Source organism: Hylobates moloch, unplaced genomic scaffold (genome assembly GCF_009828535.3).
Source record: "Hylobates moloch isolate HMO894 unplaced genomic scaffold, HMol_V3 SCAFFOLD_6, whole genome shotgun sequence".
NCBI lineage: Eukaryota > Metazoa > Chordata > Mammalia > Primates > Hylobatidae > Hylobates > Hylobates moloch.
In genome coordinates this window covers 154,265,310-154,277,528 of record NW_026652281.1, presented here as the reverse complement: position 1 = coordinate 154,277,528, position 12,219 = coordinate 154,265,310, and the positions used below count along the sequence as shown (strand labels likewise).

The following is a 12,219-nucleotide window of genomic DNA, read 5'->3' as shown; positions in this document are numbered from 1 at the left end:
TCTGGGAAATTAGCAGCAGAAAAGACATCTAGCTAAGGTGCAAGAATGTTGTCTTCCAAATGTTCATTCTAGGGTTATTCAGAAAAACAAACACCTGTTGGCTGGGCACGGTGGCTCACGCCTGTAATCCCAGCACTTTGGGAGGCCGAGGCGGGTGGATTACGAGGTCAGGAGATCGAGACCATCCTGGCTAACACGGTGAAACCCCATCTCTACTAAAAATACAAAAAATTAGCTGGGCGTGTTGGTGGGCGCCTGTAGTCCCAGGTACTCGGGAGGCTGAGGCAGGAGAATGGCGTGAACCCAGGAGGCGGAGCTTGCAGTGAGCGGAGATGGCGCCACCGCACTCCAGCCTGGGCGACAGAGCCAGACTCCGTCTCAAAAAAAAAAAAGAAAAACACCTGTTATGTGACCCACAAACCCGGGAAGGGCTGGAGTGCTCAGGGCGTCCCCCAAGCACATGCCAGTGTTAGGGGACACAGGGGAGGGTGGAGTCACCTCCAGGCTGTTACAATAGTTGCAGGGCTCCAGCTGTGCCCAGTGGGCTAGGGCTGGCCACAGAGGTGACAGCCAAAAACAGCTGGTGTCTGAGGCAGGAGCAGGTCTAAGCTTCTGCAGGTCTCCGGAGCCCAGCTGTGACTGAGCACAGAGCTGGTGTCGTGGGCTCAGTTGTGTGCAGGAGGGACAGGGGCAGGAGGGGACAAGAGAAAGTGTGGGCCTTGGAGCCTTTGTGGACATGGTATTGGTGCCAACACAATAAATCCGAGAGATGGGAGTCAAGCTGGGCCAGGCAGGGCCGCAGGTGGGATCCCAGAACTGTGCTTCCAGAAAGCAGGGTCTAGAACAAGTTCTGGGCTGTGGTCAGAGAAACAGGAAGCAAGCAGGGCTTCCTGAGGATGGATATGGAAGACCAAGGTCCCACTGTAGGTCCCCGAACCCCAGGTGTGTGCCCTGGGCAAGTTCCCTCCTCTCAGAGCCTGTTTCCTCATCTGGGAAGTGGGCAGTGAGGTCTGAGGCACTAGCAGAGTCCGTGCCTCGCAGCACAGGGATTATTGGTTTCTCAGATTGGCTCTGGGGAGGGTGAGATGGGATCCTGGGGACTCAGACCTGTCTCTGCCTGCAGGACATCAATGATAACCTGCCCATCTTCAATCAGTCCAGCTACAACTTTACGGTGAAGGAGGAGGATCCAGGTACGTGCTCCCTGGGCCAGGAGAGACACTGGGGCTGGGGCCCAGTGTGGCTTTGTCAGGGTGGACATGGAGTTCCAAGATAGGCGAGGGCAGAGGAGGCTTCCGATGGCGGGGCCAGGAGTCCTTCCGAGCTCTGCCCCTTGTCCACAGGAGTGCTAGTGGGCGTGCTGAAGGCCTGGGACGCAGACCAGACGGAAGCCAACAACCGCATCAGCTTCAGCCTGTCAGGGAGTGGTGCCAACTACTTCATGATCCGAGGCTTGGTGCTGGGGGCTGGGTGGGCTGAGGGCTACCTCCGGCTGCCCCCGGACGTGAGCCTGGACTATGAGACACAGGCCGTCTTCCACTTGACAGTGAGTGCCGAGAACCCAGACCCCCAGGGGGGTGAGACCGTAGTAGACGTCCGCGTGAATGTGGAAGATGTGAACGACAATCCCCCCACCCTGGATGTAGCCTCACTCCGGGGCATCCGTGTGGCTGAGAATGGCTCACAGCACGGCCAGGTGGCTGTGGTGGTTGCCTCGGATGTGGACACCAGCTCCCAGCTGGAGATACAGCTTGTGAACATTCTCTGCACCAAGGCTGGGGTCGATGTGGGCAGCCTGTGCTGGAGCTGGTTCTCAGTGGCAGCCAACGGCTCTGTGTACATCAACCAGAGCAAAGCCATTGACTATGAGGCTTGTGACCTGGTCACGCTGGTTGTGCGGGCCTGTGACCTAGCCACGGACCCCGGCTTCGAGGCCTACAGCAACAATGGTAAGGCAGCCTGTCCTTGCAGGGCTTGGCAGGCCACAGCTTAGGGGCTGTGGGAAGGAGCCCTGGGCTGGAACTCACAAGGTCTGGGCTCAGATCTGAACTCCAGCCCTTTCCAGCTGCAAATACTGGGAAAGTCCCAAACCCTCTCCAAGCTTCAGTTTCTCCATCTGTCCAGTAGAGTTGGGCAGTAGGGTTGGCTGTGAAGATTCAATGAGAACATGGATGTATGGCATTTATTGCAGTGCCTGGCATGCAGTAGCATCAAATTAATGCCATTATTTTACAAGATGCTGTGAAAGAAAGATGACACTGCAGAGCCAGATGTGTGCTTGTATCCCACTTCTGACACCAAATAGCAATAATAACCACATTAACAACTAGCATATATTGAGTCCTTATGACAGCCAAGAACTAAACCAGGGACCTTGTAAGAATTTTTGCACTTCCACACAACCCATGGGGTAGGTGGTCCATATCCAATTTTATAGATGATGAAACTGAGGCAGAAAGTGGGCATTTAAACAACGAGCTTATATAGTTAGAATGTGTCAGTATAATGTCATAGGTGAGATCTACCTAGGCTGGGCCCAATCCTGGCCCAGCACTATTGCTGTGTGACTTTGACAAGCTGCTTATCCACTCCGAGGTCTGGGATGATACTCCTACCCACACAGGCCAGAGAAGACTGAGCAGGCATTCTGGGTCAGGAGCAAGGAAGGGGACTGAGCATGGGGAACACATGGGAGAGAGACTGCAGGGCATGGGGTTGAGGTTGCGGGGCACAGGGTTGAGGCTGCGGGGCACGGGGTTGAGGCTGCGGGGCACGGGGTTGAGGCTGTGGGGCACGGGGTTGAGGCCCAGGCTGTTTGGGTCAAGCTCTTGCCCAGAGACAAAGCGAGCTGACCTTGTCTCCTAGGAAGCCTCCTCATTACCATTGAGGACGTGAATGACAATGCACCCTATTTTCTGCCTGAGGATAAGACTTTCGGTAAGCAGCAGCCCCGTTCACACACCATACCCCTGCTCCAGGAGGCCACCTTTGAGCAACCCTGACAGACCCTCCTTGGACCCCGGGGGGGCCTTTAGAAAGGGGGGAAGGCCTCTGATCCTGCCTCTTCCTAGGGCTGCAATAGGAGAGGACATTGGAGTTTTTTTTTTTCTTTTTTCTTTCTTTTTTTTTTTTTTTTTTTGATTTTTTTTTTTTTTTGAGACGGAGTCTTGCTCTGTTGCCCAGACTGGAGTGCAATGGTACGATCTCAGCTCACTGCAACCTCCGCCTCCCAGGTTCAAGCAATTCTCATGCCTCAGCCTCCCGAGTAGCTGGGACTACAGGCAGGTGCTACCACGCCTGGCTAATTTTTGTATTTTTAGTAGAGACGGGGTTTCATCGTGTTGGCCAGGCTGGTCTCGAACTCCTGCCCTCAAGTGATCTGCCCGCCTTGGCCTCCCAAAGTGCTGGGATTATAGGCGTGAGCCACCACGCCCAGCCAACACTGGAGTTTTCATTCAGCTCTGCCCGACCTAATGTCTGGCCCTGGGCCAGGCCTTCCCTCTCTGGGCCTCCATTTCCCCATGGTCCTGTGGGCCTGTGACCTCGCCTGTGACAATGGGAGGTGGATGACTTGCTAACTACTGGCCCAGTGGTGGCTGTAATGGGGGGGTCTCTTTTGGTAGAGAGGTTGAGGGCAGGTTTAGGGGGATGAGCCCTGAGCTGCGCTCGTGGCCAGCCTTGGTCCAGCTGGGCAGTGTCCCGACCCTGCTGACCGCGTTCCCGTTCACACCTGCAGTGATCATCCCTGAACTTGTGCTGCCCAACCGGGAGGTGGCTTCTGTCCGGGTAAGTTCTTGGCTCCAGCCTTTGTTGGTCACATGAGCCCCAGGGGACACAGGGCTGAGGCCTTCAGGCCTTTCATGGTAGAAAGAAAATACATGGGCTCCAAGACATGAAAAAGAAAACCCCAGAAGGGAAACCAACACCTGTCTAATCAATGTAATCAAACTTTACTGTGATAAATGTAGCATTCATAAAAATGTCATGACCGTAAATACCACTTGCAGTCTAGATATTTCTTACTATACCAGAATTCTTGAGTAATACAGAGAACTCATAGCTAATTGTAAATTAAGCCAGTGCCTTGTCATTAAATAATTCTCAGAGCCAGCTGGGCGCGGTGGCTCAAGCCTGTAATCCCAGCACTTTGGGAGGCCAAGGCAGGTGGATCACCTGAGGTCGGGAGTTTGCGACCAGCCTGACCAACATGGAGAAACCCCGTCTCTACTAAAAAATACAAAATTAGCTAGGTGTGGTGGTGCATGCCTATAATCCCAGCTACTTGGGAGGCTGAGGCAGGAGAGTCACTTGAACCTGAGAGACAGAGGTTGTGGTGAGTTGAGATCGCGCCATTGCACTCCAGCCCTGGGCGACAAGAGTGAAACTCTGTCTCAAAAAAAAAAAAAAAAAAAATTATCGGAGCCAAGTCATGAAAAGGCTTTCAGCTGTTTATGGTGTTGGATGTGGGCAAGTTTATTAGGGGTGGTGGCCATGCCGTGTGGGGATGAGGCCTCCCACACCACCGAGGGCTGGGCCTGGCTGGGCTTCTTACTGACCTGGAGAGCTGCCTCCCCTCTCTGGGACTCCGTTTCCCTGTTCAACAAGAAGCTAGCAGTTCCCAGAAGGTGGCATGTGGGTGCCATTCCCTATGCTGTGGAAAGGACATGGGTACAAGAGATGGACGGGGCTGGCCTTCCCCCACTTAGAGCTGAGTGTAAGGACAGGGTCTCTCGGAGCCTCAGCTTCCTCTTGTAAAATGGGGTTAGTAATTCTCCCTCTCTAGGTTGAAGTTCATGCTAGAGACAGTGACTGTGTGACTTTCAAGCCTTAAGACAGCTTCCCAATCTTCTGCCAATTTGGTTCTAATGTCATGAGTTTAGCCACGGCAATTTTCTTTAAATAGACTCCTTTTTAAGACTTAAGCACTGGTGTTGGCCCATCCTTAACAGTAACGTTGGTGAACTCGAAGCTCTGTGTGCTGGTTAAATTTCTCTCTAAAAGGCACTAGAATGAATAAAAATGCTTGTGTCCCCTCCCCAACCAGCTTCATGGTCCACTAGGGGAATTGGTACTCCCCGCATGGAAACGAGGGATCCCAGGGGAGGTGCTTAGGAAATCTGAGCATTGCTGTGTGTGTGTGCCAGTGTGTGTCTAAGTGTGAATGTGTGTGCGTGTGTGTATAAGGGTGAGCGAGTGTGAATATGTGTGACAGTGTGTGGGTATGTATAAGTATGTGATTGTGGGTGTGTGTGTATGTATGTGTGTCTGACTGTGCCAGTGTGTGAATGTGTGTGAATTGAATTGAGTGTGTGAAGGTGAGTGCATGAGTGAGGGTGTGAGTGTATGTGAGTGTGTGTGTCAGGATAAGTGTGTGAGTGTGAGAAGGTGTGTGAGTGTATGTGAGAGTGTGAGAGGATGTGCGTGTGAGGGTGTGTGAGGGTATGAGTGTGTGTGTGCGTGTGTGTACGTGTGAGTGTGTTAGGGTGAGAGTGTGTGTGTGACAGGGACAGTGTGTGTGACAGTGTGCGTGTGTGTGTGAGAGGGTGAGAGTGTGTGTGTGAGAGAGACTGTGTGTGAGTGTGTGTGTGTGTGAGAGAGAGAGTATGGCAGTGGAGGGGTGTGGGGGGAGCAGGGCAGGCTTTCCACACGTGAGGGACTTAGGGCAGTGATCTGTTTAGAGTTGGGGAACAGGGGCAGGGACTTGTCCAAATCTGAATTTGCAGAGCAGGCACACTGTTTTTTGAAACCACTTGCTTATTCGGGGCAGCATGGGGATGGCAGATAGAGACGTTGAGGACCAGCCTCCCAGGCCACCCTTGCCTCTGATCCCTGCTGGGGTGGAGGGATGCCTGGCCTGGCCAGGCCACCAGATGTTGTCCACTCTTGCTCCCAGGCCAGAGACGATGATTCAGGGAACAATGGCGTCATCCTGTTCTCCATCCTCCGAGTAGACTTCATCTCTAAGGACGGGGCCACCATCCCTCTCCAGGGTATCTTCTGGATCTTCACCTCCTCCGAGGCCGACGTGTTCACCGGGAGCATTCAGTAACTGTGGGCGGCCCCAGGAGGGAGGTTGCGGGGAGGGGCCCGCTAGGAACTTTCAGGCAGTAAGTCCCCCATCCTGGAGGTTACAAGGCTCCTGAGGATTCAGCTTGGGTTCCAAGACTGACCTGCACCCCCGCCTTCCACAGGCCAGTGACCAGCCTTGACTCCACTCTCCAAGGCACCTACCAAGTGACAGTCCAGGCCACGGACAGACCTTCCGTGGGTCCTTTCCTGGAAGCCTCCACCACCCTGAATGTGAGTGCCGGTCCCACCTCCAGCCCCCAACGCCCTCTGCCAGCCCCCAGGGTCCCTGGTGCCTCATCTCCTGCGCACCCCCTTCCCAGCTCTTCACCGTGGACCAGAGTTACCGCTCGCGGCTGCAGTTCTCCACACCAAAGGAGGAGGTGGGCGCCAACAGACAGGCGATTAATGCGTAGGTCTGGGGAGCCCCGGAGGGAGCGGTAGGAAGAACAGGGTGTAGGAGCCTGGTCCCCAACAAAACCTGGATGGGATGTCTCTCAGTCCTGTTCCTGACCCACATTTGACCTTGTCCCTGTCTTTAACCCTGTACTTTAACCTGCACCACGTTCTCGCATGTCCCCAGAAGCCCATACCCAGCCAAGGGCAGAGGGAGGCCTTGGAACCAGGCTGCCATGTACAGTTGGGAAGGCTGTGCACTGCCCTCACTAAGCGCTCTGCTTGCTAAGCTATTAGCCCAGCCCCAGAGGAAGGGATTTGCTTTTGTAATTTTCACAGAGATGCTACCTACTCAGCCAACAGAGCTGTCCAGAGGAGGTGCCCTTTCTCACTCACACAATTCTTAATACCATTGGCACAGCCCTGGCCACAAGCCCAGGCTAAGACCCCAGGCCTCTGTGACATCTGCCTCCTTTGCAGGGCTCTTACCCAGGCAACCAGGACTACCGTATACATTGTGGACATTCAGGACATAGATTCTGCAGCTCGGTGAGTGCCCAGAGGCCTGGGGGGTGGGGGTGAGGGGGAGAAGCGGTAGCAGGAGGGGCCTATGGGTGATCCAGGCTCCTGACTCTTCAACTCTGTCCCCCTCCAGGGCCCGACCTCACTCCTACCTCGATGCCTACTTTGTCTTCCCCAATGGGTCGGCCCTGACCCTTGATGAGCTGAGCGTGTGAGTGGGGCTGCCCTTGGGGCAGGTGTGAGGGTGAGCAGGAAGCCTGGGGTGTGCCAAGGTCCCTCAGGCCTAAGTGGAGTTCTGTGGCCAGGATGATCCGGAATGATCAGGACTCGCTGACGCAGCTGCTGCAGCTGGGGCTGGTGGTGCTGGTGAGCGCGGGCAGGGCGGGGCAGCAGGTGGGGCTGCTGGGACCCCACAGCCTCCCTCACACTCGTCTTTCTCCAGGGCTCCCAGGAGAGCCAGGAGTCAGACCTGCCGAATCAGCTCATCAACGTCATCATAGGATTGGGAGTGGCTTTGCTGCTGGTCCTTGTGATCATGACCACGGCCTTCGTGTGTGTGCGGAAGAGGTGCGGCTCCCATTGCCCCCGTGTCTCCAACCTTCACCCTCTCCCACCACCCAAGACATCGGGGGGCGGGGGTAGAAAGAGCTGGGGCTTAGGCACAGGTATACATGCATTCACTCCCCAGTGACCCAGTGCGAGATCTTGGGTGAGTCACCTCCCCTCCCTGAGCCTCAGTTTCCTCATCTGTGAATGGGCATGACACTAGCTAGATTCCTCAGTGCACTCAAGGAAGTAACATGCATCTCACACCCAGCGAGGCGTCTGGCACACACTATGCATTTAATAGATGCTGCAGCTTTTTCCAGCATGTGTAGACTCAGCAGCCGTATCTGGGTTTGACTTCAAGCCTTGTCACTGGCTATTTGACCTTCAGCAAATCACTTGCCTTCTCTGGCTCTTACTTCTACCCTCTGTAAAATAGAGCTAACACTTACCTCCCAGGATCTTGTGAAGCCACATGCTCAGGGCCTCCACTGGGGACACAATAGGTGTGCAGCAACTGTGTGACCCCTCTTCCGGTTCCCCACAGCTACAACCGGAAGCTTCGAGCTATGAAGGCTGCCAAGGAGGCCAGGAAGACAGCAGCAGGGGTGATGCCCTCAGCCCCCGCCATCCCAGGGACTAACATGTACAACACTGAGCGGTGAGCTGGGGTCAAAGGGTAGGTAAGAGGCCTGGTGGGGGGCTGAGGGCCAGGCAACTTGACCAGGCTTTCTCTCCAGAGCCAACCCCATGCTGAACCTCCCCAACAAAGACCTGGGCTTGGAGTACCTCTCTCCCTCCAGTGACTTGGACTCTGTCAGGTGAGCCGTGCCCCTCACAGCCAGGCTAGGTGGTGGTGGTCGTACAGGTAGTGACGGTGATGGTGAGGAGGATGGTGTTGTTGGTGGTGGCAGTGATGGTGTTGATGGTGATGGCAATGACAATGGTGATGGTGGTGGTCATGGTAGTGATGGTGATGGTGTTGGTGGTGATGGTGATGACAATGGTGATGGTGGTGGTCATGGTAGTGGTGGCAGTTATCGTGGTGGTGGTGGGTGATGGTGATGGTAGTGATGGTGATGGTCGTGATCATGGTGATGGTGGTGGTCATGGTAGTGACGGTGATGGTGATGGTGTTGGTGGTGATGGTGATGACAATGGTGATGGTGGTGGTCATGGTAGTGACGGTGATGGTGATGGTGTTGGTGGTGATGGTGATGACAATGGTGATGGTGGTGGTCATGGTAGTGGTGGTAGTTGTGGTGGTGATGATTGTGGTGAGGTGATAGCAATGGTAGCAATGGTGACGGTGGTGATGGTGTTGATGGTGATGGCGATGACAATGGTGATGGTGGTGGTCATGGTAGTGACGGTGATGGTGATGGTGTTGATGGTGATGGCAATGACAATGGTGATGGTGGTGGTCATGGTAGTGACGGTGATGGTGATGGTCGTGATCATGGTGATGACAATGATGATGGTGGTGGTGATGATGTTGGCGTTAAGGTGATGGTGATGGTGGTGATGATGGTAGTTGTGATGACGGTGGTGGTGGTGATGGTGATGATGGTGGTAGTCGTGGTGATGGTGATGGTAGTGATGGAGGTGGTGGTTCTTGGGCACAGTAAGGGAGGACTGGGTCTGCCAATACCTGAGCTCCATCACCTTTCTTACAGCGTCAACTCCCTGGACGACAACTCTGTGGATGTGGACAAGAACAGTCAGGAAATCAAGGCAAGATGGGGGATAAATTGGTGCCTGGAGATTCCAACTTGGGTTCTTCTGTGGAGGGGTTCAGGACAGAGCTCAAGGGACGTGCTACTGACATGGGCAGTTCTGCTTCTCTGCACCAGGCCCCAGGAAGCCCTGTGGCTTTGGAATGGGGTCCAATTCCTGCTCCTCCACTGGTTCACTGTGTGACCCTGAGAGACTTCTTGCCTCTGCTTCTCAGTTTTTTCACCTGTAAATGGGGATGGGAACATCAACCATGCAGAGCCATTGTGAGGATTAAATAAGGGCAGGCATAAGAACCATTTGGCACAAACAAGTGCCCACCAATCTGCTTCCAGCCCTTTATGGCCATTATAGGAAAGCCAGCTGGGGGTGGGAAAGGAGATCCAGAGGTGAATGAGCATAGTCTAGCAAAGGAGAGAAGATGGGTTCAAATAAACAACAGTACTGCCATCTGTTAAACAGGTGAGTTGGTTGGATGAGATCAAGTGTTCATAGACTGGCCTGCTGCGTAAAAGCACCTCAGGAGCTCTTGAAAAATACTGATGCCCAGGTCCGTGGGTGCAACATTCTAGCATTTTAAAGACCAAGAGTTCTGATTCTGATGGCCCACGTGGAGCTTGGGCATGGACCTGTTGTAAAAGCTGCTCAGGGGGTGCTAAGGTGCAGGCATGGTGGACACGGCTGGAGCGGGTCAGCGGGCTGAGTGTGGGGTGGGTCCTGCACATGGAGGGGCGGCTCTCTGGAAACAGAAGGAACTGCCCTCTCTCCTTCCCACTTTGAAAGCCACCTCTGGAGGAGACGCTTAAGGCCCATTGGAGCTGTCATAGTCCGAGGCTGTGTGTGTGGTGTTGCGGGGGATCCACCCACATTTTCCCCCAGTCTGGGTTATGGGCTTGGCCGGGTCCCTGCCCACTAGGGGCTCCCAGCCTGACTTCATGGTTCAGAATTTGTTTTCCCTGAGGACTCCTTACATGGAAAGATTTGGTCAACCAAAACCTCTCTTGGTCTTTAAAATGGTAGAATGTTGCACAGGGGCCCAGGTAGAACAGGTGCAGGGAATCTAGCACAGAAGCCTCCAGACAGGCCCCCAGGTATGGCTGTGTGGGTGATAATGCAGGCAGCCAGGCAGCGGTGGAGGCCTCTGGGTAGATGCTAGGAGATGGTTAGTGGCCAAAACTCTAATGAACATGTCTGGGCAACTGAGGCAAAGGAACAGTCTTGTCTGCTGGAGTGCATGGCCTGTGGCAGAGGCTGATGCTGCTCCAAACCCCAGGGAGTGGAGTGAAGGACCCCCCCCTGAGGTGTGGCTGGATCTGTGGACTGGGAAGGGGCAGGGAAGTAGGAGAAGGGTCTGGAGAGGGTGTGGGGACAAGTCACAGAAAGTCTTCAAAGCCAGAAAATTGCTCAGATTTTGTCCTGGGAGGGCAGGGGGTTGCTATATTTCTGAGAAGCTGCCCAAGGCTCCGCCCTCCCTCTTGCAGCAGTGAGTCTTTTGCGGGTCTCTGGGCAGGCCCACGAGGCATGGGGCCTTCTTGGGAGCTGTCTGCCCCCTGCTCTCCCATGGCTGGGGTGGCGCGGGTGGATCCTTTTTCCAGGAATCTCTTGATGCCCTGACTTGTCTAAGCTCCACACATCTGTGTGGTAGGTGTGAGTGGCTGGAGAGATTATCACTCTAACCTCCCCAAGTAACCAGCAAGGAAATTGACATCCAGAGAGGGGTGCTGACTTGCTCAAAGTGGGACAGCGTGCAGGGCAGGAGCAGACCAGAACCCAGGTCTTTGGACTCTGGCACCAGGTCATGTTATCGTGGGTGGCACTGAGCCTGCAGCTTTCCACTCGGGGTCTGTCTTGAGGGCTCTGAGGAACACATGCAGAATGCTTAGCCCCTCTGGGGCCCCTCAGATGTTCCACTGTTTACTAGGGACCAGAACAGCCCCAGTCTGGAAAAAGCCCTTGGAGTGCCCTGGGGAGGGTGGTGGTGGCTGGGGCTCTGGCCCTGTAGGTGTCTCTGTAGCAGAGCAGCTGAGCTTGGGGGCCTGGCTGTTCCACAGGAGGGTGTGTGTATGTGTGCACGTGCACAGCATGTCGCATGGGGAGGTGGAAGAGGAAGGGCAGGAGAGATGAGTGTGTGCCATGATGAACTGCAGGTGGGACCAGCCTGTGGGCAGTGTCCCTCTGAGGGCAGCAAAAAGAGACGTCAAATTCAACCAGGGCAGTGTCACATCATGGACACGCTTTTGAACCAGCAAGACCAGTGGTCCGCCCCTCTTCTCTAAGCCTCAGTTTCCACATCTGTGAAGAGAGGACATGTTCCCTCCCTCAGAGGGTTTCAGTGGGTGGTTGAGGTAATGGATGGACCTCAACCCACACGGTGCCTGCCATGGGGTGCAGGGGGCAGGAACTGCGCTGGGCCGGCTCCTCGGCACAGGACACAGGGCCTGGCATTATTTGGAACTGGGCTGAACAGCAGAGTGCCGCAGTGTTGGCAGGCAGGGCAAAGGCCAGAGTGGACCCCCCAGGCCGCACCCTCCCACTCCCCTAATCTGAATCACCATTAGCCAGGGCCACCTCTGGGACACAGCCTGGACCAGAGGCCCCGGGAGGGGCAGGGTGGGACCCCTGCCAAGGAACCACTGGTCCTGAGCTTGAAGCCCATCCACTCCCCTAGGGCCTGGGGCGTCGCCCCACCTTACCTTGCCCTTCACACCTCCTCTCCCTCTCCCTGCAGGACAGGCCACCGCACACACCACCAGAGCCAGATCCAGAGCCCCTGAGTGTGGTCCTGTTAGAACAGCAGGCAGGCGCGAGTGGACAGCTGGAGGGGCCGTCCTATACCAACGCTGGCCTGGACACCACGGACCTGTGACGGGGCCGCCACTCTTCTGGCCCCCTCGAAGAGGCCCCACCACACCCTAACTGCACCTGTCTCCCTGGAGATGAAAATATATGACACTG

General features: G+C 55.1%; 1 protein-coding gene across 1 annotated transcript in view; it reads left to right on the top strand.

Annotated features, from left to right (window-relative positions):
* The window catches only part of CDHR2 (cadherin related family member 2), a 54,648-nt gene extending 42,432 nt beyond the window's left edge, over positions 1–12,216 (top strand). The window contains exons 18-32 of the mRNA XM_032158776.2: positions 1,124–1,193; positions 1,344–1,949; positions 2,866–2,937; positions 3,737–3,786; positions 5,894–6,045; positions 6,192–6,300; positions 6,390–6,478; positions 6,943–7,011; positions 7,118–7,195; positions 7,290–7,350; positions 7,427–7,551; positions 8,078–8,191; positions 8,271–8,351; positions 9,207–9,264; positions 11,993–12,216. Of these exons, the coding sequence (XP_032014667.1) occupies positions 1,124–1,193; positions 1,344–1,949; positions 2,866–2,937; positions 3,737–3,786; positions 5,894–6,045; positions 6,192–6,300; positions 6,390–6,478; positions 6,943–7,011; positions 7,118–7,195; positions 7,290–7,350; positions 7,427–7,551; positions 8,078–8,191; positions 8,271–8,351; positions 9,207–9,264; positions 11,993–12,130 (1,872 nt within the window). The 3' untranslated portion in view covers positions 12,131–12,216. The remainder of the gene's footprint in view (positions 1–1,123; positions 1,194–1,343; positions 1,950–2,865; positions 2,938–3,736; positions 3,787–5,893; positions 6,046–6,191; positions 6,301–6,389; positions 6,479–6,942; positions 7,012–7,117; positions 7,196–7,289; positions 7,351–7,426; positions 7,552–8,077; positions 8,192–8,270; positions 8,352–9,206; positions 9,265–11,992) is intronic.
* Positions 12,217–12,219: the final 3 nt, after the last annotated feature.